This window comes from Cnephaeus nilssonii (assembly GCF_951640355.1).
Source record: "Cnephaeus nilssonii genome assembly, chromosome: 18".
NCBI lineage: Eukaryota > Metazoa > Chordata > Mammalia > Chiroptera > Vespertilionidae > Cnephaeus > Cnephaeus nilssonii.
Genome location: NC_137089.1, coordinates 46,145,075 through 46,171,710, shown reverse-complemented (window position 1 = coordinate 46,171,710; position 26,636 = coordinate 46,145,075). Strand labels below are relative to the sequence as shown.

Below are 26,636 nucleotides of genomic sequence, written 5' to 3'. Positions count from 1 at the left end.
GGGGCGGGTGTGGGGGGCGGAGTGGGTGGTAAAGGAAGCAGACTGGGCGACAGAGGCTCAGCCCTCTGTCTTAGAGCTGGGGCGGCCCCAAGAGTCGGTCCCTTTCTTTAAAAAAATAAAAATTATTGATTTCATATGGGAAGGGAGAAAGAGAGATAAAAACATCAATGATGAGAGAGAATCATTGATTGGCTGCCTCTTGCACGCCCCCTACTGGGGATGGAGCCCACAACCAGGGCATGTGCCCTTGACTGGAATCGAACCCTGGACCCGTCAGTCCAGAGGCCGATGCTCTATCTACTGAGCCAAACGAGCTAGGGCCCTTTCTTTATTTGAAAAAAAAATTTTTTTATTGATTTCAGAGAGAAAGGGAGAAGAAGAGAGAAATGTCAATGATGATATAGAATCATTGACTGGCTGCCTCCTGCATGCCCCACACTGGGGATGGAGCCTGCAACCCAGGCATGTGCCCTGACCAGGAATTGAACCACGATTCCTGCTTCATAGGTCGACGCTCAACCACTGAGCCAAGCCGGGTGAGTCCGACCCTTTCTACTCCCCAATCAAGCAGTGTTGAGCTGCCCAGGGAAGGTGAGGGACTCTGTGCCGGAGGGAGGTGGGGGGGGGGGGGGGAGGGGGGTTTGGTCTCAGCAGCCTATGCTCCCAGCAGCTAGAGAAGCGAATGCCAGGTCCCGGAGGGAGGGGCATGCGGGCGGTGCACCATGAGGCCCGGCGGCCTCAGTGCGCGCTGTCTGGGTTCTTCACTGTCGCGTGGAATGAGATGTCTCCTCTGATGTTCCCGCTTAGGCCAGAGGCCCCTGCTGAGGCCACGCGTCCATTGCTGGCTCCCAAGCAGGGCAGAGGCCATGACATCAGTGCAAAAACAGCACCATCAGGGGCTCACCCGCACCCCCCACCCTCTCACCAGTCAGCCTCCCAGGACGACCGCCCGTCTCCCGTGCCCAGCAGCGCCGGCCTGAGGCAGGTCCTGGGCACAGGCCTGATGACAGGATGGACAGGCTCTCAGCCCCGGAGCTGCTCCCTGCGGCTCGGGTTTCTTTTCTCTCTTTTTCTCAGCCAATTTTTTTCTGAGCTTTTGCTTCCATTTTCATTCCTGCCAGGGCCCCTCTTGATATTAGTGAAAGTCAAGATCATTCTAGAACTTTGTGATTTCCTTCATGCCTCCCACACAACATATGATTTCCAAACTGAGAGAATCCCTTGGGTGACTCAGGGACGCTCCAGGAAGGATCCCCCTCTGAGCCGCCCCCACGGGGAAGGCTGCCTTTTCTCCGCCCACGCGCTCAGCGAGCTTCTGGAAGAAAGAGGAACTGGCCTCCCCTGCAGCCCAGAGCGCTCAGCTTCACCTGCGACCTGGAGGGGTGGTCCCCACAGAGATCCGAGAGAGGCGGGAGCGGGAGCCAGGCAGGAGCATTTCCTGCTCCACCTGCTCCTCTCTCAGGCCCGGGCGCACTCTGTGCGTTGGTGCAGCCCCAGTCGCTGCTCAGGAGCCGTGCTCCGTGCTGTGACCGGGGAAGCAGAGGGAACCCAGACAGGGGACCTGATGCAGACTAAGGGTGGAGGCTGAGTGGAGACCTGGAGGAGGAGGGGGAGGAGGAGCTGGCCAGGTGAGAAGGACAGAGTTGAGGGCACAAGGAAGAGTCCAGACGTGGAGATGGGCCCCTGCAGAGGCCACAGGCAGGCGGGGGCCTCGGAGCTTTGGGGGAGGAGGGCCCTCGGTGGAGTGATGGGGACAGAGCAGACACAGCAAGCAGGGCCTGAGAAGGGAACAGCAGGGGCTAGACCAAGGCCAGGGGTGTCCGCAGGAAGAATCGGGGTCCTGGGAGTGAGGGGAGTGAAGTATGGGCTGACACTAAGCCCCTTTGAAAAGTCCAGAACAGCATCCGGCCTCCCCCAACCCCAGTGGGAATGGAGGCCCCGCGCCAGTGGCAGCAGCATTGGGGGGTCTCCCTCCCTGGCTCACACCTCCCGACGCCCGCATCGCTGGGGCTTCCGCACCCCTTTCTGGTCTTTGTCTAAACAGCACGTTCTCAGGTGGCCCATCCTAATTACCCCCTTTGTAACCTCCACACACTCCTCCTGCCGGCTGTGCCCCTCCCCTTCCGGCTGTGCTCCACCCCTTCCGGCAGCGCCCCTCCCCTGCCGGCTGTGCTCCTCCTGCCGGCTGTGCTCCTCCTGCCGGCTGTGCTCCTCCCCTTCCGGCTGTGCTCCCCTCCTGGAGGCCGTGCTCCTCCCCTTCCGGCTGTGCCCCTCCCCTTCCGGCTGTGCCCCTCCCCTTCCGGCAGTGCCCCTCCCCTTCCGGCTGTGCCCCTCCCCTTCCGGCTGTGCCCCTCCCCTTCCGGCTGTGCTCCCCTCCTGGAGGCTGTGCTCCTCCCCTAGAGGTGGCCCTGGCCACCACCCACCCTTTGCTCCTCTGCCCGCACACTGTCCCTCTCCGCTCACTCCCTTTGTCCACTGCTGCATCCCCACAGCCTCCATGCTGGGCACAAGGTAGCTACTCACTGAAGATGGATGGATGAAACCGCTAACCTCAACTCCTTCTACTGAGCACTTGGAATGGGCCAGGCTCTGCCTTCCTGCTTCACATATGCTCCTTGTCTCCACCCCCATTTTACAGACGAGCAAACTGAGACCGAGGGACGTAAAGACACTTGCTCCAAATGCACATCTAGCCGATGGCAGGGCTGGGGTTTAAACCCACAGAGTCCGGGTCTGCTGTTGTTGGGTGCCCTCCGGAAAACTGCATTAGCATCTGCAAGAACGGATGGACAACCGCTAAGAAGGGCAGACATTTCTCCTGCAAAGTGATGGCGTTCGCTAAGGTATTGGCATAAACCTCCGACTCACCGACATGGGACTCGAGCTTGTCGGTAAAGCTGCTGAGTGGCACTCCTGCCACGGGTGCCCGTTTCCCAGCCTGTGGGGCGGGTCCAGGCTGCCGGGGAGCCAGCTGCCTCCTGCCTCCCTCCCTCAGTTCCAAACTTCACCCCGGAGGCTGCTTGTGGGACGTGAAGAGAAAGCGTCCTTGCTCCCCAGGGGCCCACACTCCCAGCCACTGCCACCTGCAGGTTTCATGCTCCTGCTGGGAATAAACAGCGCGGACGGGGACGGGGAGCCGCACCCTGACCCAGGCCTTGTCTTATTTCACCCTCCCCCCCCCCCCCCCCCCCACTGCTCAGGGGTGTCCTTTCATCCCTAGGATGGGGGCCCAGGCTCAGAGGTCAGGGCCACACCCACTGGGCGCTGAGGTTGGAGCCCCACCCCTTCTCCCATCACCACAGCCCCTCGGGGTGCTCTGGGCTGGTTCCCTTCGGGGAGACAAGGATGATACGAATGAGTCCACCTCTCACTTCCCGGCCCCACCCAGTGCACTTTGAAAAGGTGGAAATTTTATTAAATCCCTCAGCACAGCTTCGTTCTACGTTTTCTGTGGTCTGACTCTCCCTGGGTGTTTTTGCTATGGTTTTGGCTCCCCCGCCCGCTCTTAAAACCTTCGAGTTTTCTTTCCTTGTTGCCTCTTAAATGAACCAAGTGCTAACATTTGCAGCATTTGCCGGACAGTTCATGCTCGGGCAGTAAATGCATGTCGGCCTGGCATGGAACGCGTCCCTCCGTGTGGCGGGTCCCCAGTGTGGGCCTGGGTTCTCCCCGCCGGGCCTCCCCTCTCCTGCACTCCGGCCCGGCGCGCCCCAGCCTCGCTGGACCCTGGGAGAACGCCTCTCCGAATTGGTGCCTCCTTCATTTTTCTCTCCATTTTTAAAAAATTATTTTATTGTTATTTTTTATTGTTTGAAGTGTTACATATGTCTCCTTTTCCAGTCTCCCAGGTGCGCCACGTCTTTCCTGACCTCAGGGCTTCCTCACCCCACTCACCCCTGGAAGGACTGTGTCTGCCTCATTCATCTGATGGCACAATTCAACTCTTATAATGATCTCCAAAAGGGACTGAATGTAGCACAGAAACGTGAATACGTATTTGAGGAAAGTTAGCTAACTATCCCAACCTCAAATCTGGTCCTTCCCCTCCCCTGCCCACGCGCCAGGTAGCGCACCACGAGTTCCGCTGGTTCCTGGCAGTATTTCTGGTTCGTGGACCACGAGCCTAGTCCATCGCACACAGCTGCCGCGGAGGCAGGAGAGGCCTGGGGCGTGTGGGGCTCACCAAGCGTCCAGCCCGGCACCTGCCCCTCCATGCTCAGCGGGCAGGCCGAGGCGGGGAGTGGGGGGGACAGCTCCTTGTCACCGGTGAGGCCCCCACGGCACAGACGAGTGAAGGGAGTCACCGCAGGTCACAGAGCTAGTCAGAAGGGGAGTGAAATTGGAACTTGGGTCTTCTGCCATACCCAGCTGTTCAGGGGAAAACGCTGAAGGCCGCTCGAGTTCCCTAAACCCTATCCCCGAGTGCCCGGCTGGCTCTGCAGAGCTGAGGTTAGCTAAAACCGTGTTGCAATCCCACAGGCTGGCCGGGCCGCCCAGCCCGGGTTCTCAGCTGTGACTTGCTATGTGCCCTCCGCGCAGCCCTTTCCAGGCCCGCGGTTCAGTGCCCACTTGGGTGAACCACCGACGATCAGCCAGCTGGCACCTCGCCTTCGCTCAGCGCGGTGGGAAGCTGGTCTTCTCTTGCTGGCATTGAACGGTCACCTGCGACACATGGTTAGATGCAGGCATCGCCTCAGAGGCAGACACAGCCCACAGGAAACATCGATCTGCAGAACACAAGCGCTCCAGGGGCCCAGGAGCTGGCTGGGGTGTCACCTGCCTCAGGGAAGCAGATGGGACATGCTGGTGAGCTCACGGTCACGGACTCGGGAGAGATGGGAACGCCTGGCCCTCTGTGGGTGTGGACCAGCATGGGCAGCCCCAGAGGCCCAGAAAGCCGTGCTCCCCAGCTCATACTTCCCAAGTGAAACTCAAGGCCAGAGGCAGCACACACGCCACCCCCACACCAACCCCCGGCCTGTCCTTTGTGCCATTCCTGCCGAAACCCCAACCCCAGGGGGTGGGCATGCGTGGGTGAGTCAGAGAAACATCAATCCGCTGCCTCCTGCATGACCCCGGGCATGTGCCCTGACCAGGAATGGAACCTGTGACCTCCTGGTTCATAGGTTCATGCTCATCCACTGAGCCACACCAGCCAGGGCTTTTGAGCTTTTTTTTTTTTTTTTTTAATTGATTTCAGAGAGGAAGGAAGGGAGAGATAGAAACACCAATGATAAGAGAGAATCATTGATCGGCTGCCTCCTGCATGCCCCACACTGGGGATCGAGCCCACAATCCGGGCATGTGCCCTGATCAGGAATCGAACCGTCACCTCCTGGTTCATAGGTCAGTGCTCAACCACTGAGCCACGCTGGCCGGGCTTTTGAGCTTTTGACATAAGAATGTGGTGTTTTGAAACTATCTCTAGGGTTTCTGTTGTTCTGTTTGGCTTTCGTAACCCCATGTTAATTCATCGGGGCTTTCCCTGTGTGCCAGGTGCCGAGTCCTCATGTGGAGTGTGAGTCACAGTCAGCTGGTGAACTTGGTAAATGCAGACTCCGGGCCTGCCTCCCAGGATTCTGAGGCGGTGCGTCCGGAGCGGGCCTGGCGTCTGCACTTCAACAGGGCCTTCAGGTCTCTGATAAAGGTGCTCCTGGACCTCACGCTGAGAAACCTCGAACGCAGGGAATGTACGAGTCAGATGTGCTTTCACCCACGGGGCGCAGCGAAGGGAGGGCGGGAGACGAGACACCCCCTGTAAGTCACAGGTGGAAGGTGCCCAGTGCCGCAGGACGGCAGGGAACAAGGTGCCCCCAGCCCAGGGGTCTGAAACTTGACCTCCTGACCCCGGAGGCTCCACACGTCTGCTGTGTTGTATTCAGACCAACCTGGAATTCTTTATTCATTATTACTCCTACTCTAGTGGGAGAGCCATTCCAGTGAGGTAGGATCTTTCATTTGGTGAGGGGTGGAAACGTCTCTCGGATATTGGAAATCAGATGCCGGGAGCAAGAACTGGGGAACCTTGGGAAGTGTAACAGTGAGCGGCAGCCTCCAAGGGAGAGAGCGTGTGAAGGACGTCAGGGATGACAGGCTGTGCGGCTAAGGCAGGGCCAGCGCGCCTCCGACCCCCACCCCGCCGCCTCTCAGGTGCAGGGCGTGCGTTCACCCTCACGAAAGGGAACCTGACCCAAGGGTTAGAGGAACCTGGGACGCCCTCTGAGGAGACCAGAACCACCGAGGCTGGGCTTTCCTCAAGGAGCTCACACTGTGGTCTGGCTCAGGACTTCATCCGCCTTCACCAAGAAGTCCTGTCCTCCATGCCCAGCTGTCACGGGGACATGCTGGGGGGACGGGGACTGGGCCTGCGCCCTCACCTGCACCCAGGGCTGCTGGGAGGATTAATGGGGTGGTGTATGGGAAAGGTGTCGGATGAACACTGACAGGTGGTAACTATTGTTGGTCTGGGGGAACTCCATCTGTGTGCACTGATGCCTCGTTCTTGTTTAATCTTCACACAAAGGTTTGCCAGCCTTGCTCCGGGGCTCTCTTCTAAGCGCTGTGGACAGGGTGAGCGCATCCTTCGCTAACTTCATGCCCTCTGGCCCAAGGGGAAGGAACGTTTGGGGCCTGGGTGAGCTCTGGTTTTTGTTCCCTCGGTCCTCCTGGAGGTTCTTTCCTGGCCTCAGGTAGTTTCCTCAGCTGACCAAGACTCAGCAGAAAACCCTGGGGGACCCTCTGCGCATCTCCAGAGCTGTCTGAGCAGCTCTCTGCTTTCCAAACTCTGGCTGCGGTGGCCTGGGCACTCCAGGCAGCAGGGAAGGGCTGTGGCCCAATGCACCATTTCATACAGCTGCTACAGGTGAGACGGTACATCCAGTTTCTATTAGTTCATCATTACCAGAGGGGAACTAAGTACTGTAGTTTATTTTATTTTTTACATATTTTTATTGATTTCAGAGAGGAAGGGAGAGGCAGAGAGAGATAGAAACATCAATGATGAGAAAGAATCATTGACCGGCTGTCTCCTGCATGCCTCCCTACTGGGGATCGAGCCCAAAACCCAGGCATGTGCCCTGACCAGGAATCGAACCGTGACCTCCTGGTTCATAGATTGACACTCAACCACTGAGCAACACCAGCTGGGCCTAAGTACTGTGGTTTAAAAGAAGAGGTGGATGCAAAATTATCTTTACAGCAACAGGAATGCATATGAAAATATCATCTTTTCTCAGCGAGGAAGTCAACAGGGACTGCTAATTCTACTGGGCTTCCTTGCCTGTGTTCATAATTATAGGAAATGCTGAGGTGCAGTTAGAGGTTAGTAAAAGCAGCGATGTCATTTTCCCCCCATACTCATTCATAAACCCGAATTTTACCCACAGTCCCCTGGGGAGTCCACGGTGCCCTGGACAAGAGGTCTTGTGCTAAGAGCGAACAGCAACTTCCCTTCTGAGTGTCAGGGGGCCTTTGGGCGGCCCTGTCCTGGCCCTTGCCAAGTGCCCTGCAGCATACTCCTCACATAGTCCCACGTTTTGTATAAAAGAGAAACCTCAGTGTTTTTCTCCGTGGGCAAAACCATCCCGACTCCTTTCAACATCGCGTCGGTGTGTCATCATCCTCGGCCTGGCTTCTGCTCTCGGGGCAGTCGGAGCTGAGGTGGCGGTAACCAGCCTGGCAGCTCAGCCCTGGACCCCACGCAGAGCCCGGTGGCTTTGCTCCCTGATTCCGAGTGACAACCCTTCCCGTCCGTGCCCAGTGGCGTCCGGCTTCTCCACAGCATTGCACTTCTGGCTTGTATTCTGTTTATGGCCAAGGACGGTCCTTGGGTTGCTGCCTTTCATAATTATAGCTTGCTTCTTCCTTTTGTTTTTGTTTGCAAACCAATTTTGTATTTGTTCATAAAAAAATATTTCCACTCAATCTTTCTTTCTGTGGCCATTCATGTTTATGACCTTGTTTTAAGTTTGGGTCATTCTACCACCCACTGAATGACTGCCAGGTCATCTGTAGGGGCTGAATTTCATCCTTTGTGGCAGGACCAACAGAGAAAAGAACTGGCTGTGGTTTTCACTCCATTATACTTTAAAAAAAATCAGTAGCTAATAAGAACCATTGATTACTGTTAGTAATCACCGTATAGAAATGAAATATACAATTGGGAGATAAAGCAATAGAAATGGAGCAAATTAAGTTCCTTATTGTTATCAGCCACTAATCTTATCCTTTCATTAACCCTTAACTTTTTTTTTTTATAGTAATTGCATCTTTTAATCCTGGATTTCTTGAGGCTTGATTAGAATTCTTCTTTCCGTCTAATCTGTGTGATTAAGACTCGAAGACTCTTCTTAGAAGACGGATGAGATTCGGTTACCAGGTGAAGTTGGGGCACCGGGAGCTCTTAGAGCTGCTCGCTCTTTAAATGATTAAGCTCTCCCTCCCTCTCAGCTTAGTTGTTTGTATCGCTCATAGGCCATCAAATTCACCTGTTTCAAGTGTTGATTCAATGACTGTTAGTAAATCCGGAGTTGTGTAACCATCACAAAATCCAGTTTTAGAACATTTCCTTCACCCCAAACTGACCCCTTGTGCAAGTTACTCCCCATTCTCGCCTCCAGCCCTAGGCCACCACTAATCTACTCGCTGTCCCCACAAATTCGTTTTTTCTGGACGTTTCATATAAGTACACAATGTTCAACCTCATCATAGCATGTATTCGTAACTACCTCGTTCCTTTTCATTGCCGAGTAGTATTCCCTAATAGGATCCACCCCTTTCGCTTATCCATTCACCAGTTGGACACAAGGATTGCCTCCACTTTTTTGCTATTATAAATCATGCTACTTAATAACACTCAGCCTGGCCGGCAGGACTCAGTGGTTGAGTGTTGACCTATGAACCAGGAGATCATGGTTCAATTCCCGGTCAGGGCACATGCCTTGGTTGCAGGCTCAATTCCCAGTGCGGGGTGTGTGTGTGTGTGTGTGTGCAGGAGGCAGCCAATCAATGATTCTCTCTAATCATTGATGTTTCTATCTCTCTCTCCCCCTCCCTTCCTTTCTGAAATTAATACAAATATATTTTAAAAAGAACATTCATACACAAGTCTTTGTATGAACATTGGTTTTCACTTCTGTTGGGTAGATACCAAGGAGTGGAATTGCTGGGTTGTGTGGTAAATTGTTTAATTTTTTTTTTAAAGCTAACCTTTTCCAAGTGGCTGCATGGATTTGTATTTGCATAAGCAATGCATGAGAATTCCTGCTCCCTTTGCCTGGGCAAAGGGCCTGGTGGGTCAGATCGCTTGCTCTGCACTCACTGTTCTGACCCACTATGGGCTCCACCACACATCAGCAAGGGACCTCAGGCAAGTGACTAGGATGACTCTGAGCCTTCGTTTCTGCATCTGTAAAATGGGCTAACAACCCTACCTTCTAGGGTATTAGAAAGGACTCACTTAGGTGACACATTTAGGCACCTGGACCTGAGTCTGGTGTGTAGCCAGCGATGAGTTCAGGGCAGCCTTGGTTCCCTTAGTCCTGTAATTTCTCTCTCCCCCCATAACACCCCGATGCAGCCCTCACCGAACAGAGCTGATTCAAGCTGGACACCCCGTGGTCAAAGTTCTGTATCAGGCCAGAAATAAATTATCTCATCTTTCGGAGTTTGTGGTAATGTTTTAAACTTACCCAACTGGAAGTTTCTTAAAGGAACTAACACATAAAAAAATGCCATGTTCACACAATTGTCCAAGTCTTAAATCAGTCATATCTGAACAGCTGGTTTAGCTCCAATGTGTAGTGTGGTTTTCAAATGTCACTCACGGGGCCTTGGGTAATCTCAGGCGAGGCTCCGGGGCTGCCCCGGGAGGAAGGGGCTGGAGTCCTACCTCGTCTTGACTAGAAAGACTCCCCCTTCAGTTGTCTTATATGATTGAGTGTCTCAGTAATAAGGTAAAGATGATTTCATGTGAAGAAAAGGTTTCACTTCCTGGGAAAACTCCTGAAATAGAAATTGAACACATATGCCAGCATGACAATGACAACCTAATGTTTGCATCTTCAAAGATGCAAAAAAAAATTTGTCTAAAACTTCCAATTCTTCAATTGGCTAGAAAAATGTGTGAAGCATGGCTTCTGAATCCCGGAAAGGAAGCAGCCCGCAGGATGCAAGCACTACCCCTTCCCCCAGCGGGATGCTGTCGTTTCGCATTTTTCTGACGGAGACTGGCATCCACACTAACATCTTGCCTCCTCTTCGGACAGAGTTGGGGAAAACGCAGCTGGAACCTCGGGCGAGCATTTCATGCCGGCCTTGATCTGTTTAGGAAATAAAGTATTTCACAAAGAACCACATTCCATGGTCTGCATGTTTGTTCTGGCTTAAACATAATAGTTTCCTCAGGAAGTCGCATTCAGATAAAGCATCTTAAGAAATTCAAAGTCACTCAGTTTGTAGCAACTGAATGCCACAATGCTTTCTGAATTCCATGAAAACGTTTTCAACATTCTTTCTGCCATTTTTAGACGAGGCTTTTCTACGGAAATGCATGTCATTTCAGAGCCATCACTGCCTCTTTGAGGTCCAACCCAATTATTCCCTGCATTTTAATGAAAAATTTTTTACACACACACACACACACACACACACACACACACAGAGAGGTACATGCTTGTTTATTTAAAAGACGCTCAGTTTTTCAATGTGGACTTGGAGTGTATTTTAAGATTCTACAGGAATTAATCGGGAGAAGAACGTGGGGCTAAGCATGCAGACTCTGAGACCTGACAACCTAACTCCCCATCCCAGCTCAGCCACTTACTAGCTCTGGGAATTCCCATGGGTTACTTCACTTCTCTGTGGCTCATTTTACTTATCTGGAAAATGGGAATAATAACCATAGCGCCTTCATCAGGCGATTATGGGAGTTACTGTATATGTGACTTGGAACAGAGCCTGGAACACAGTAAGCGCTCAATAAATGTTAGCCATTATGTGCTATTCTTGGTTTCCTAGTGTAGTCAGGATATGTGTTTGACTTCACTGACTATTCTGGTTGGTAAAAGGTTGATATGGAGACTATTAATAGAGTAGCACTCTTCACACAATGAGAATATAATCAATGATACTCAATTTCAAGACCCTGCTGTCATAAGTCCACTGACTTTTGGGCTAAAGGGGCACCAGAGAATAAATAACTGGTTCAACGCCATTAGCTCATGGCCGAAGACCCCAAGGCCCCGGGGGTTGGAGCCACAGCAGAAGACAGACAGGATGTGGTGGCTTCCCATGGGTGACACTGTGGCGGCAACAGTCACCACGGCACTGATGAGCCCATTACGAAGCATCGTGCTTTGCTCCGTCACCTCACGCTTTTCTTACTGTCCTGATGGGAAATGCTGACGACGGGGGTGTTTCGAAGTGTTTCCATTTCCAATGTCCCTTAAAGGCATCACTGAGTTCAAAGGACAATAAAGACAGTCTGAGATAGAAGGACCTGGCGCTCCCAGCCTGCACCATCACAACAGCTTACCCCTCGGGCGGTGCACAGACAGGACCAGCTGTAGATTATCAAAGTTTTATTTAAATTATAAAGTACTTAAAAATAAACAATATAGTTCCCTTGACTTTTTATTGTAACATAGAAAAATGATTGCATTTAAAACCTTCAAGTTTTACCCCAAACAAAGTGTGCGATGCAGCCAGTCGAAGCGCTGTGACCAGCGCGCTCTCTACAGATGGCTGGGGCAGGAGGTAGGCTGCGGGCTTGGCTGCGGCAGGTGGCTTTTCCTACTCGGAGTGACGGTGTCTTTTCTTGTTGTGGCTCTCAATCGCCCTTCTCAGTGCTTCGTCCTGGATCAGATCACATGTCCTCACATCCGCGTGGCCACAGCCAATTTGCGGGCAACTGGGAGAGATTAGAAAATGAGGTCAGGCCCCTGAACGCCTTCTGCATGAACTTCTCTCCCACACACGTACTTAAATGAGGGCATTTTACCCCAAAGAAGCACGTTTTAAAAATCATGTGTGATGGGCACGCATTAGAGTATGAACAGATGCCCACCTGTGCCAGGCCCCGTCCTGTGCTGGGGGCACAGGCGACACCCATCCAGTGCCCACTCCCGGCTCTTGCTTTCCAATGGGGGACACAGGTGGTCACTAAGTCACCACCTAGAGGCAGACTGAAGTTCAGTTTGTTAAGTGCTGTGAAGGCAAGGAAGCGGTCAAGGCAGGGAGAGGGTGGGCCGAGGCTGTCCCGCGGGGTCAGCCAAGCCTCTCAGGTCTCGTCCAGAACAGGTGCCCGTGTGGCCCGGGCTGGAGCAGCAGCAGGTGTAGGGGCCCAGGAGGCGGCAGCTTGTGGCCTGGAGGAAGAGCAAGCTCAGCAGGAGGGAGGGCGCTTGGAGAGGAGGGCGGAGGCTGAGCTGGGTGGTTTTTGTTTTTATATTTTTTTAATTTTTATTTTTTAAAAAAATATATTTTATTGATTTTTTTACAGAGAGGAAGAGAGAGTTAGAAACATCGATGAGAGAGAAACATCGATCAGCTGCTTCTTGCACACTCCCTACTGAGGATGTGCCGCAACCAAGGTACATGCCCTTGACCGGAATCGAACCTGGGACCTTTCAGTCCGCAGGCCGACGCTCTATCCACTGAGCCAAACCAGTTTCGGTGGTTTTTGTTTTTAAATATGAAGAGAAGCAGTGGAGGGTTTGAACAAGGAGGGCTGTGATTTGGGAGACAATAGAAAACACAGCTCTGGCTGCTGAGTGGAGGACACAGGCTGAGTGGATGCAGAGACACTGGGGACCCACAGCGGTCCAGGAGGGAGGGCGGCGTGGATGAGGGGGAGCAGAGAGGAGCCCCAGGACCGAGCTGCCAGTAGAACCCCTAGGACTGGCTTCATTCCGAGTTTGGCCGAGCCGATGGGCAATTGATGGGTGGTGCCTCATCTCCGAGGGGAACAACTGCAAACCCGGCTGGGGGGACTCAGGCGTCCCAGGAGGTGTGTGTTCCCTCTGAAATGCCTTCCCGTGGAGAGAGACTGAGTGGGCCGAAGGGGACTTCAGCTGTGGCCGCGGGCATCAGTGCATGACTCATCCTCGTGGGGGTTGGGGAGCTCACGCTCTGTGGATGGTCTCCTCTGAAGGCAGTGGCTGGATGAAGTCACCTGATTTCTTCTCAACAGGAGCCAGACTGCGAGTCCGAATCCTGTCTGCGCCGCCCACTCCCGTGACCCTGCTGCGCCTCTGCTGCAGGGAGTGCAGGGGGGGGAGAGCCCCCCTTCCCGGGCTGCAGGCAGCGCCCGGCTCGGACGGGCTCCCTCCATGACCTCCCATGACTCTCGTGTGCTCTGTGGTCACCGTTCTTCTAGCACATTTTAAAGCTGATGGTCTCTGTACATCTTAATACATCGACACACATGCACATTTCATGCATGCAATGGCTCTTCTGTGTGGCTGGTCCTGGGCTAGGGCTTGGGCGTCCAAGTGTGAATTACAAATATAGGTTCCTGCCCACACACAGCCCCGCCTAGTGACCCGAGACAGCTCTCCAAACAGCACAGGTGGAGTGAGATCAAAGATAACAAGTACAAAAGGAGATAAACATAACAAATACAAGACAAAAGACGTAACCCAGAGGGGGAGACGGCTGACCATGAGCTCTGATTTGTCCAGCAGCGGGAAGCCCACAGTTCACCCCGCAAGACACCCTCTTGGTCTCTGGGCCAAGGCGACTTTAGAGCAGAGACATCAGTCACTGTGATGAACTCTGCGCTGTGAGCAGTAGGTTTTAAAAATGATAAAGGTTCCCTGGACGGACAGGTGAAGGTGCCTGGATCCATGTGTTAAACGTGGAGTCCAGAAAGGTGCCCATGGGAAGGAGGATCAGGAGCCTGGCCCAGGTACGCCTCATTCTGTGACTGGGCTTTGGGTGAGGGTAGGGATCGGGTGCCTGGACATGCCTTACACTCGATCCAAACGCCCTGACGCTGCCACGTGAATGTCTTCTCTAAGGAGTAAGTAAATAGCTGCCCTGTGGAAAGGACATGGACACTTTCCTGACTTCAGAAAAGGCACTTTTCATCACTCAACTTCTGGGACATGGAAATGCGAGCCGAAGCAGGGGGCTGGGAGGACTGTGGGAGGACCGACCCTCACTCAGTGTTTTCCCACCACGAGCATCCTCCCTGCCGCCAGCCTTGGTCTCGCCCCTCCGCAGAACAAAGGCTCCCATACCGCCGGCCAGACGGTGAACAAGCGGTGGACAGGGAAGTGGAGAGTGAGGTGGAGGACTTCCTGATGACATCAGCGGTTTCAGTCAGCGATGAGAGCATTGGGAGAATGTCTGCCGGATTAGCCACACCGCTAAGCTGCAGAGCGGCAGGCACACTCGCCCGGAGGGGACAGAGCCAGAGGGGCCTGTGTCAGACTAAGAGGCCTCAGATCATCGAAGGGATTGACTCCGGGGACAGAAGCATCGACCGAAAGCCCTCTCAAGGGGAGCCCGATGGCCGGTGACACAAACACAGGCTCAGGAGTGAAAGAGACCCGGCGCTCGCCTCCTGGCTGTGACACTCTGGGCCAGTGACTCAATTCCTGTGCCTCAGTTTCTTCCTCTAGAAAGATGAAGTTAGAGCATAGGGTTTTGTGAGAAAGAAGTAGATGACATTGACAAGGGTCAAGGAACTCACTCAGGTGCTACAATGTGTGGTTCCTGCTCTAGCCCACGGCTCTGCACCTGAGAATCATGTGGGGAAGAGCCAGCCCACCCACAATGCTGGGGCCACATGGACATGATGCCACGGGAGCCTGGGGGAGGCGCCTTTTGTCCAGCAAGAACGAGGGTTCAGGAAGGCTTCCTGGAGGAGGGGTCCCTGCAGGAGCTGGGGGAGAACCTGGCTTCTCACCCCATCTCAAGTAAACAAACACAAGCTTTAAGACACAAAGGTTAGGACAAGGCCACAATGACATGATCCTGAATCTGGGCACTCCTCCAGGGAAACAACTCTACATAAGCAATGGCGCTTTAATCCCCACAACATCCTGGTGAGCAAGTCGGGTGTGGCAGTGCCCAGTCTTAAGCTCTCCAGCTCTGGCGTCACTGCTGTGCAGGAGTCAGACCCGCAGGCCTGGAAGGAGAGGCTGGGTCCCGACTCAGGTCACGGCCAGGGCACAGCACTCCTGCAGCAGCGAGCCAGCGTGAGTGTCTGCTGAACAAAGGGTCCCAGGAGGCTGTGGGGAACCTTGGCCTCAGCATCAGCTCAAAAGGACAAGATTCTGAGTCTTCGGAGCTTCTGGATCTGGGTCCCAAGAATTCCAAGGTCCAACCCAGCTCTAGAAAGTTCTAGAAAGAAGGTCTATAGCCCCCTCTGGAAACCTGAGTGGGATGGATTCCTGTCAGACCTAAACACAGAGAGTAACTGCATCCCACATCCCCTGAGTCTGAAACAATGTGAGGTAACACCGCCCGGCTCCCCCTCAGTACCAGACTGCTACTTGCTTAGGGCTCTGTTGTCCAACAAGAGCTTCCTCCTGGCTGGCTCGCTGCTCCACGGCCCAGAAGGCTGTGGTCCAGAGCTAGGCTGCAACTCCCCACCATTTCTCTAACCCCGAATTCTGGGAGCTGTTATTTCCACCTTACACATGGAGAAACGGAGGCTCTGGGAGGTTACCACAGGACCACACGCGCAGTGCTGGAGTTCTGCTGATCAACACCACAGTTCTGGTCAACTTAAGTTTACTCTACATGCTCTCAGATGCGGCTTTGCTAACTATAGTGCAGGTTCTTAAACAAGGAAAGAAATGATGGTGGAAAACTGGAAATGTCATTAATATAAAAATCGTTGCGGGGGTGGGGATGAGGTGGAGGGGGTCAATAGGGAAAAAAGGGGGACATCTGTAATACTTTCAACATTGAATTAATAAAATCATAAGACAGCTTTATTAGTCAGATAAATAGCCTATTATGAGAGATATTCCAGGAAATCATTCTAACAACTGTATTTAGTTAGGGCCAACGTCTCACCAGTCTGATTCTGACTCAAACCAATGGAGAGGCCCTGCCAGAGACCGAGGCGGGGACAGTAACGTTTAGTCAGCGCCCAGTAACGCAGTGTACCTGGAAGTCCAGCCTCGCAAACACAATCAGAACATCTAGGAGGAAGAACGGAGACTTCTCACACTGCATGTGTCACAGACATTTTAAACCAAGGGAACCCAGAGCTGCTCATCATGCCGGCGTGCCTCAGGGGAGGTGACATGACCTCATGCTTCATCAGGAACCTCTGAGGTGGACTGTGCAGAGGCCCTGAATTCCATCTCCTGCCAAGTGCCCCTTGTCTCAGGCCCCGCCCACTCCCCCATGCTCTTTTCTCCCCTCATGTTCCTGATGATGTCTTAGACGGCTCCACCGGGTCCTCCCCCTCTGACCGCCCTTTCATCGCCGAGGGTCCACCACAGGCCCTGGGCAGGTGCTGAGAGCAGCCGGGCGCAGAGCAGAGCCTCGCCCAGGTCCTGCCCCTGCTGGCTCTCTGGTGGTGGTCACGTCCAGTGCAGAGCTGCGTCTGGGCTGGCCGGTAAGTGGGGTTGACTCTTCTGTGCTGACAACCTCCCAATCAACGTCTCCAGCTCAGAGCTTTCTCCCAAGTTCAAAAAATCCACATGTCGAGCCTCCATGATACTTCCAAATGGCTGCTTCCTGCATGCCCCACACTGGGGATCGAGCCCGCAACCCAGGCATGTGCCCTGACCGAAAATCAAACTGTGACTTCCCGGTTCATAGGTCAGTGGTCAACCAATGAGCCACTCCAGCCAGGCTCCTCATGCCTTTTTAATCCATCCTGTGAAGTGCTGTTTGAGTAACTTCTTAAACTTCAGGGTGGCCTACGTTACTCTCTGCAAATAATGTTCTCTCATGCCTATAGAATAATGGTGGCAAAAAATGACGACGACAATGATGATGATGGGACGACGTGTGCTGAGTCTTACCATGTGCCAGATACTTTAAACACTTTATATATATCTTATTCAAATTTAAGACATACCAATCAGGCAATTACAACTATTAGCATCAATTTATAGATGAGAAAACTAACAAAATCATGACATTTAACACCCGGTATACTGAGCCTTTACACCACTCCTCTATTGCTCTTGTCCATCATCCTTCTATTCTCCCTCCAGCACACATGCCCTGAAACAGTCCCTACTATCCACCGAGTGATCCGGCTCTGAGTGGGGCGAGCCTCTCGCCCAAAACGGTTCTTCTTAACCGTTCCGAAATCTGTCTCATTTTTCAAGGCCCAGGAAAGACGTTATCCTCTCTGTCAATCTCCCAGGCTTCTTCCACTTGGACTTAATTGTTATTATTAAGCTATGAGAATCGGAAGAGTTTGCAGAATCTGAACCCAAGTTATAGAAGTATGAGAAAATTTTTTTCCCCTAAATGGCAAGTATCACACAAACGCTTCCAAATGTGCACAATTCGAAAAAGGCCAAGGGCATTAGAAAGCCAAAGTGTGCAATTGAGAAGATCCACTTAAATGTGAAGCCGGTTCTGGACATGCCCCGCCCTCTCCTCCCCACCTCCCACCCCTCCGTGGGACCGTGAGAATGTGCTTTGTACCGGTGGCTGCCCTTTGCAAATCTGACTCCTGGAGAATATTCCAAACTAAGAAAGAAGAGCCGGGAAACAGAAGTCTGGGAACACTTCTTCTTAGCAATTATGTTAAAAAATGGACATTTTGCTTTGCAGAGAATGAAGAGAGAAGAGCTCATAGAAAAGAAAGGCCGCCCTAACTGGTTTGGCTCAGTGGATAGAGCGTCAGCCCGGGTTCGATTCCAGTCAAGGGCATGTACCTTGGTTGCAGGCACATCCCCAGTAGGAGGTGTGCAGGAGGCAGCTGATCAATGTTTCTAACTCTCTATCCCTCTCTCTTCCTCTCTATAAAAAATCAATAAAATATATTAAAAAAAAAAAAGAAAAGAAAGGCTGAGAAGTTCAGAAACAAAGAAAAGGATATTCACAGGGTGAAATGGGAGGTTTCACTAGGGAAATACAACATCACAACTGTAAGGTGAAAACTCAAAGCAGGTAAGAATGCACTCAACTGTCTCCATTTTGCAACCAACTGGCCGACCTCCTAGAATAAATAGGGTCGATCACTTGACTGAATGACCATCGAGATAGCGGCAGTCTCCAACGCCCTCTCTCTAAGCCCACACCCGGAGGGGCGGTGGGGAATTCCAATTCCAGGTCTGGACCAGCAAGTTTCTGGGCTCTGAGAAGCAAAGCCCACATCAAAGGACTGTTATCACCAGTCCACTGAGCGCTGGTCACACCTGCCATTCCATTCCTGGTGATAATTCCAAGTCTGTGATAAGAGTGTAACACCTCAAAAAGTCAGCCTCGCCAGCTTAGGGTTCTATGTTATTCCAGGAGCCCCGCTGTGTCCTCTGTGGTCATGGGAGGTAAGGGGGTGGGGTGCGTTTGAGAAGGAGGTAGAAATATCCATATGAAAGATCCTTCAAACACTCCAATTTAAAAGTAATAATAATTGCTCAGTGACCACTTATCCACACATTGACTTAAACCTTTGGGGAAGTTACTGAAGTAATTAAAGATATGAAAGGTTTTTCGCCTTTCTCTTAGTATCACAGTTCTTTCATTTTTTTTCAGGCGATGGCACAAATTCATAAAAACTCCTGTTACCGAATGATGACAACCCAATCCAACTCCTTTCTCTCCTACTTTAGAAACGTGTGGTTGGCGTCCCTACCCTTTTCCTCCTGCACTGTTTTCCCAGAAAGCCAGCCCCCACGTTGACGCCATCTGGGAGGCGGCTCACTTTAGGGGGGCGGTAAAGCACCTTTTCCCCTGGCGCGAACTCAGCGCCTCTGCCTGCCCCGCCCTGGGAAGGCTCCACTTCCCTTCCGGGACCAACTCACCAGGCCTTCTTCTTCCGGCGGTGCTTGGACTCGATCATTCGGACGATGGCTTCCTCTTCGTAGGTGTGGCCGCACACTTTATTTTTCACGGGCTTCTTCATTTCCAGCTGCAATCAAGGAGACATTAGGCTTCCAGGAATGCTAATGACCAACTTCCGGTAACTTCTCCAAGTCACTGATTACTTGGCGCTGTTTTTTCCTAGTTGGGCTTTCTATGTTTAACCTCCCAGTCATTGTCAAGGCTTAATTAGGCCAGAGGCCGCAGAAGGAACAGCAGGGAGACCAGTGGTAACAGTGTCACTTGGCCTGTGGGCCAGTAACGGACCCCCAAATGGTATGATTGATTGGAAAGTCTTTCCAGCCCACCGACCTCCCACGTATATACTCTTCGATCCCCATCACTCCTCTTTCCTCCCTTCTTAACCGTGGACTTGAAGTCAAGTCCGCAAGCCAACAGGAACCCCTGGCCTCTGTGAAGAGAACTGCTCTTGTTTCAGGGGAGGAAGGCGGACACGGTACCTGCGTGATGGGGCAGATGAAGTTGGTCTGACTCTGGGTCACAATCATATCTTCGTCAACCCCCTCTGGTCCATCAGCCTCTCTGTCCGCTTGAAGACCGTCTAGAAGAAAAAGGGGAAGTGGCTGAGCCTACGGGTCCACCATGACAAGGGCAGGAAGGAGTGGAAGGAAGGGGGTCAGTAGTCGCTCAGGGTCTATGTGGCGTCAGCCCCTGTGCGGGGCACTTCGATGCATATTAACCCTTCTGCCCATTTTTGAGAGGAGACCGAGACAGAGCAGTAAATCACTTTGTCCAAGTCACAGAGGATTCCTCTGAGAAGGCGTGCTGTCCAGTAACCAGGAGTGTGGCTTCGGTGTCCTAAGGACCTGGTTGTCTCTCTCACATCCAGCTGCGAGGCCTTGGCTAGCCAGGCCTTTTTTAAAGCTCCCCTTGGCAGCTTTGTCGCAAAAATGAAGAGATGGAGAATGTAGTGCGCTTTGCACCGCTCCAGGCACGAGGACGCATTCACTAAATGGCAATGACTGTCAGGTGGCGCAGGGGTTCTTTAACTTTTTGGTCTTAGAACCCCTTTATTCTGTTAGATGTTATTGAGGGACAGAAAAGGGGACAGACAGGAGAGGAGGAGAGTCAGGAGCAGAGCGGAGCGTTCTCTCGGGTGGCTCTCCAAACCGCCCCCTGTGGGCGGCCACTGCCCATCTCCGAGTGTGTGTGTGACCGTCTGAGTAAGAGTGGCCCCTGTCCACGCCTCCCAGGGCTGGTTCTGAACCAGCGCTGCTTTCCCACTGCATGTGTTACACTGTGGACTTCACCGGAAAGTCTGCTAGATGAGTTACAGAGCTCAGCCAGCGTGAACGACTGTGGGTTTGTTTTTTATTTTCTATTTTTAAATTTCAGAACGTAGAGGAAGCAAGAAAGCACAAGTCAAATGCACTGCCAACCACGAGGGGAGGCCGAGTGGGGAACTGGCACCGTAGGTGGCTGCCAACATGAGTGGTCACGGCAGGAGGAGGTCTGACAGCGTGAGCCCAGGAGGAATGCCAGCGGTGAGTAAGAGCCCGCAGACCAGGAGGCTAAAAGGAGAAAGGTTCTCCGAAGCTACACTTCTCTCCAGATAGAACATTCCCTCACCCGAAACCTGTATTTATAGAAAGTGATATTGACGCCGGGATTCTACAATGTGCTAACAAAAGGTCACATCTGGCAACAAATGTCACTTACACGAGTTTAGCTGACAAAGACACAACTTTTTGATAAGCCCAGGACAAGGAAATCGGAGGGAAAAATATAGATCAAATCAGGCAGGGATTTAGTCAAGCAATGTCTGACTCTATCTTCTTGGCTTGGTTCATTTGAATACTAAAACCTGACCCCACCCCCACCCCCACCCTTCACTCCCCAAGTTGTTAGTTTGTTATAAAGGAGATCTCAAACTTTTTTCTGATTATAAAGATAAAAACAAGAAAATGGGTCCTGTTGTTTGCCACAAACATATTACAGGCATGTTGATGGTCTGTGCCGGCTGCCGACTTCTGGGCTGGGGCAGAGCTCGGATGCACCCTTCCATCCAAGCCTGGGCCCCGGCCCCCAGCGAGGTGCCGAGGAGGGAGGCCTGGGCAGGAGCTGGCATTTACAGAGGGCCCATGAGGGATGCCAGTGGCTTTCCTGTGATTCATTTCACGTCATAAAGTGAGCACTACAGGGGAGAAACCATGGGAATGCTTGAAGCAGTGTGAAGTGAACAGTTAAGGATTCCAAAATGCTATGAACATTCCCGTGATGTGCACTGGGGGGAGGACAGTGAAGGCATTTATTGGAGCCCAAGATGTCGGTTCACGGTGAGTCAGTTATGACTGTTAATGTGAGGAGCTAAAAAGGACTGCCTTCAGCCTTTCTCATCTCAGTCATCATCTTCCTCAAACCAAAACTTTGGAATTATTCTTGATTATTCCTTTTCCTTCATTCCTCTCATCCAAAACACCAGCGAGCTCTGTGGACTGTTTCTGAGCTACATTCCGTAATCCAGATCTAGACCCTTCTCTTGATTTCCACTCCATCTTAGAAGGAACTCCTGCGGCCTCCTGCCCGGACCCGTGCAGCAGCCTTCTGGCTAGACTCCGTGCACACTCTTCACAGTGGCCACGCAGCCCACCTCTCTACCATCTCCCTCTCACTCACCAGGCCCAGGCAATGTAACCTCTTGGAGAGGCGTCTCTGGCGCCCAAGCTAAAGAAGCCACCTAGGCATCTCCCGTGACATCCCTTTGTGACACTACCCATAGCACTCATCTGTGACTTGTTCTTTTTATTTTTAAATAACTTTTTATTGATTTCAGAGAGGGAGAGAGATAGAAACATCAATAATAACAGAGAATCACTGATCAGCTGCCTCCTGCATGCCCCACCCTGGGGGTTGAGCCCGCAACCCGGGCAAGTGCCCTGACCAGGTATCAAACCGTGACCTCATAGTTCATAGGTCCATGCTCAACCACTGAGCCATGCCGGCCGAGCTGTGAGTTATGTTCTTGTCTGTCTCCTTCCCTTTTCCCCTCCCCTCCCTTGGTCTCCCTCTGGGGTCTTCGTTGTCTTGTTCACTGATGTTTCCTAGAGTCTAAAATATCCTTGGCATATAGTAATAGGTGTTCAGTAAACATCTGATTTAGTAAAGGGCTTTATCTAACAAGGCAGGAGTGGGCATATTTTTCATAAGGATATACTTAACATATTTGACAGATGTGGCAACCACAAACACACACACCCTCACACAACAATGATTTTACAGGTTTTAGGCAAATGACAGAGGATTTCACCCTAGCTCAGGGTGCAGCCTTGGACCCTGAATTACATGTCAAAGGCAGGAAGTAAATATAAGGTTTACAATTACAGTAGGCCGTGTGGTAATTACAAAGGAGACTCTAGACATGGTCTTGTGGTCAGAAAATACATTTGGTCCTGGCCACACACAGCCTAGTATTAGTCACTTGTCTGTCTTCAGGCATCCCGAGTTTGGCCACCAGTTAGACAGTTTCATGCCAGCTAGGAACACAAGTTGATTGCTATGTGCTTCTTCAATGAAGCCTGGACATTTTTCTAAAAGCACCTTTCTCTTAGAGTTAGTAGCATATAAAGAAAACACTTTACAAATATTTGTTGCCTGCTTGAGATGCTTCCTGGGCTGTCCAGACTCTGTGGCTGGCACTATTCTAGGACAGCCTATTTGGAGAGGCTGAGCTGTACACGGAAGGTTTGGGGGCCTCCCTAATGTGCAAAAGAACGTGGACTCCAAGTTTGAAACTCTCTAGTTATAGTATCTGCATATGTGTCTGCGCCAATTCCTGACTTGTTTCTCCTCCCCAGTAACCTACAGCTGGGCGTCCGGGTGGGCCCACCTGTCAACCTGGACATATCTCACACTCCAAGTGGGAAAAGAATTACAGGTGTGTGTGTGTGTGTGTGTGTGTGTGTGTGTGTGTATGTGTGTGTGGCTTTGAGGTCTCTCTATGGTACTGCCGGGTTTCCAGCTTTGCATCATGGTTTCTTCCTGAGACTGGTGGCCCAGCCTGTCCTGAATGCTAGCTGTTCGGTTGGGCCAAGTTGCCACTGAGGGAACTGAATCCTGCTTCCAATACTCTCTGGCACCCAGGACTCTGCTGTGTGTGAATGGCTTCTACAGAATTAAGATGCAGATCATGTACAGCGAGGGCCTACAGACTAAAGATTTCCTAGATGATACAGCCTTCATAGGACGGCATCATTCCAGAAATCAAGTTTCAACAAAAATGGTCAAGGACAGACTGAGTTATTACAATTCAATCAGAACAACGGCTAGAAGATAAGGGTCCAATAAATGTTATTTATCATATATATTTCATTAGAATCAATGTTATATACTGATAAAATTGTTATTGCTATTATTATTATTTTTACAACTACTATGTACCCAAGGCACTATGCCTGGTGTTGGCAAAAAAACAGTCCTTGCCTTCAGGGAGCTCAGCCACATAGGACGGATGGGCAAGCTGTGTTAGAGCCCATGTTCTAGATTACTGTGATCCTCTCTGCTCCACTGACCTTCCCTCTTCTTATCACACCTCTCCCGAGAGCCTGGCTTAGTCATGTAATGCATACAGTCTTGTGAGGGCTCTGCATACACAAGATACTACGGAAAGACTCTCCCAGGAAAGGACAGTGTTGGCCTCTTTGAAGAGCTGATATCTGAACTGTGTCAGAAAGAAGGGCCTTTCAACCTACATTTCCTGATGCAGCTCTGCTACCCCCTTAAATGTGAGCACTTCAGTCTTAGCCACCTGAGGTCAACATTCTGGTCAACGTCCTTCTTCTTCTCTTGGTCGTAAGCTATTCTCATCTCAGATTGTATGTATTTGGAGACGATATCTCTACCCAATCCAACCCAATCCCTCAAGCCAATCTCCCTTCTTAGAAATCTCACAGCAACTACTGCCTATACCATATTCTTTTAGCTTTCACTACCTCATTATTCAATTGTTGCATGTGGATGGAGCTTCCTTTCCAGGTAGACCAAAAGCTCTTTGAGGACAAGCACTGAGTGTGTAGCGGTCAAACCAACTCAACTCAAGTTGCATTGTTGAACATCTGCTCTGTGCCAAACCCTACACAAGTGCCAGGCATGGATACAAAGAGGACTAAGACTGGGTCTGGCAGGGGAAACACATACAAACATTTATATTCAGTGCAAGGAGTGAAATAATACATGTGCTGTGTACAAAGTATGAAAGTAACCCAGGGGATCTCTGTGGGTGGGGTGAGGAATCCAGGTGAACCTCCTGCAGAAAGTGATGACTAAGCCAGGCTCTCCGGGAGGGGTGTGTGTGGGGGGGGGGGCGGGGAGGGGTGTGATAAGAAGAGGGAAGGGCATTCAGGCAGTTTTACAGTATCCGGGAACCTGGGCTCTAGAAACTGCCTGCCTGGGTTGGAATCCCGGCTCCATCACTTTTCAGCTCCATCACTTTATCTTTCTTTGTCTCAATCTTCTCAGATGTAAAATGGAGCTAACAATTGTATCTACTTCATAGAGTTGTATAAGGATTAAATGAGTTAATGTGTGAAAAGGTCTTAGAATAGTGTAAGCAATAAAAAAACAATGGTATGATTTTTAACATTATTACTCAGAATACCCACAGACTAGCTAGCATGTAGTGGGTACATGCAATATGTATGCTCAATTTGATAAAAATGATACGCCATGGAATCACCCAGAGAAAAGACAAGATAGTCCCACCCAGGATTCTAAATGGGATGAGCTCTTTCATGCCCCAGGGCACAGTGAGGCCCAAGCTAGCTCAGCTGTGTTTAGCTGACACAGCGCTAGGAACATTTTCAATTTCTGGCCGCTTTCACTTCCATGGCTCTTTCGACACACTCTACTAAAGATCTTGAAAGCACACTGAATGAAGAGTTTCAAAATATTTCCTCCAAATGAGCTGACAATCACAATAAGATGTACCCGTTCACATTATCATGCACTCACTAATTTACCTACTGTCGTTTTAGGCATGTGCTTCGTCCTCAACTGACATCACATAATAATTTGCTTCCACTTACTTAAATACTGTCATATGTCAAAATATGCAGGTTTTAAAATAAGTAAAACCCAGTGCATTCTATTAGTGGGACAATAACCAATCAGTTTTTTTTATGGTCATACAATATCCATCTCAAGCCAATAAATACTGAAAATATCCCCAAATTCAGGACATGCATTTGCATTTAAGACTCCTTGTAAGAGAAGATTTAATGACCATCTCTATATTACCAAGCAAAAGCAGGAAATCTAATGGACATTCTGTTTCTTTGTTCTGCAATTAACTAGAAAACCACATGATAGGAAAGCTGCAGAGCCAGCACGGAGAAGGTCCACAACTTGCAATTATTCAGATCCCCAGGAGAGTATGAAGCAAGCAAAGACCGGAAGATGAGAAACGCCACTTGAGCTAATCGTACGTTTTATTTTAGAGGATTGTAGATGCCACCCATCCAGGTAGCTAAGACATGCAATCTCTATCTTTAAACTGTCTTGACTCTGTCTCCTCCTCTTGATTCTCACTGCTGCCCTAACTCAAGTCCCCAGAACTGGCTACTTAGAATATTGCAAAAGGTTCTTTATTCATCTCTCTGTCTGAGTCTCTTCCCAATCCATTCTATTACAACTAGCCATCCTTCTAAAACCACGGCCTCCTAAGCATGACAACAAGACTTCATTAGTGGCCCAGAGCATCTTCGTCTCCTACTGCTACCCACCTCACCCCATCTCCCATGTCCACCCTAAACTAATTACAGTTTGCACACACTGGCCACGCTCTTGTGCACCACCGCTGGCCTTGACCTAGCAATTTCTGACCACCGTTCCCGACTCAGAATTTCCTCTATGAAATCCCAAAGCAGAAGCGATTTCTCCTTCACCTCCAGCATATCTTTTGCATGTGCTATAATCGTATGTTTAATTCTCTATTTTCCCTGTCACACTGTGAATTCCTTAAGGGAAGGAACTCCATCTTACTTATCTTCAGGCAAGGTGCAAGAACTTAATAAATGTTCACTGAGTGATGGCTGTGGAAACAAGAGGATGCTTTGAATAGTGCTATCTATAAGCAGACTGTGATAATACGATGAAGACAGAGAGGAGGACTGTTTTGAAGGCAAGTATTTAAAATAAGCAGCTTGGCCCTTGATCTAATTACTAATTTTATAGAAAGGGAGCCATAACACACTGTGTAGGTCATTCCGCTCTACATTCTCTGTTCCACTTCTGTGCGAAAGCAAATCACCAAACAGTAAGATGACAGAGGTCATATTCCAAGAAACAAACTACACCACTATGTCTTTAGATCATTTCTATTCTATTTCTTTGTCCCAAACCCCCTACGTTCATAGGAAAGTACAATAATAAAATCAGTTATCAGCCCAGCCGGCGTGGCTCAGTGGTTGAGCATTGACCTATGAACCAGGAGATCACGGTTTGATTCCAGGTCAGGGCACATGCTTGGGTTGTGGGCTCAATACCCAGTGTGGGGTGTGCAGGATGCAGCCGATTAATGATTCTCTCTCATCATTGATGTTTCTATCTCTCTCTGCCTCTCCCTTCCTCTCTAAAATCAATAAAAATATATATTTTTTTAAAAATCAGTATAAAAA

The 26,636-nt window shown here is 50.8% G+C and overlaps 1 protein-coding gene across 2 annotated transcripts in view; it reads right to left on the bottom strand.

Moving 5' to 3' along the window:
- NSMCE2 (NSE2 (MMS21) homolog, SMC5-SMC6 complex SUMO ligase) overlaps positions 1 to 26,636 on the bottom strand; it is a 268,435-nt gene that overhangs the window by 33,704 nt on the left and 208,095 nt on the right. The window contains exons 5-7 of one of the 2 annotated variants that reach the window (XM_079795879.1): positions 19,467 to 19,567; positions 18,948 to 19,054; positions 11,624 to 11,908 (exon numbers count right to left, since the gene is read on the bottom strand). The exons of the other annotated variant lie outside the window; for it this stretch is intronic. Of the exons in view, the coding sequence (XP_079652005.1) occupies positions 11,791 to 11,908; positions 18,948 to 19,054; positions 19,467 to 19,567 (326 nt within the window). The 3' untranslated portion in view covers positions 11,624 to 11,790. Of the gene's footprint in view, positions 1 to 11,623; positions 11,909 to 18,947; positions 19,055 to 19,466; positions 19,568 to 26,636 lie in introns of those variants that run through there. 2 annotated transcript variants of the gene reach the window in all.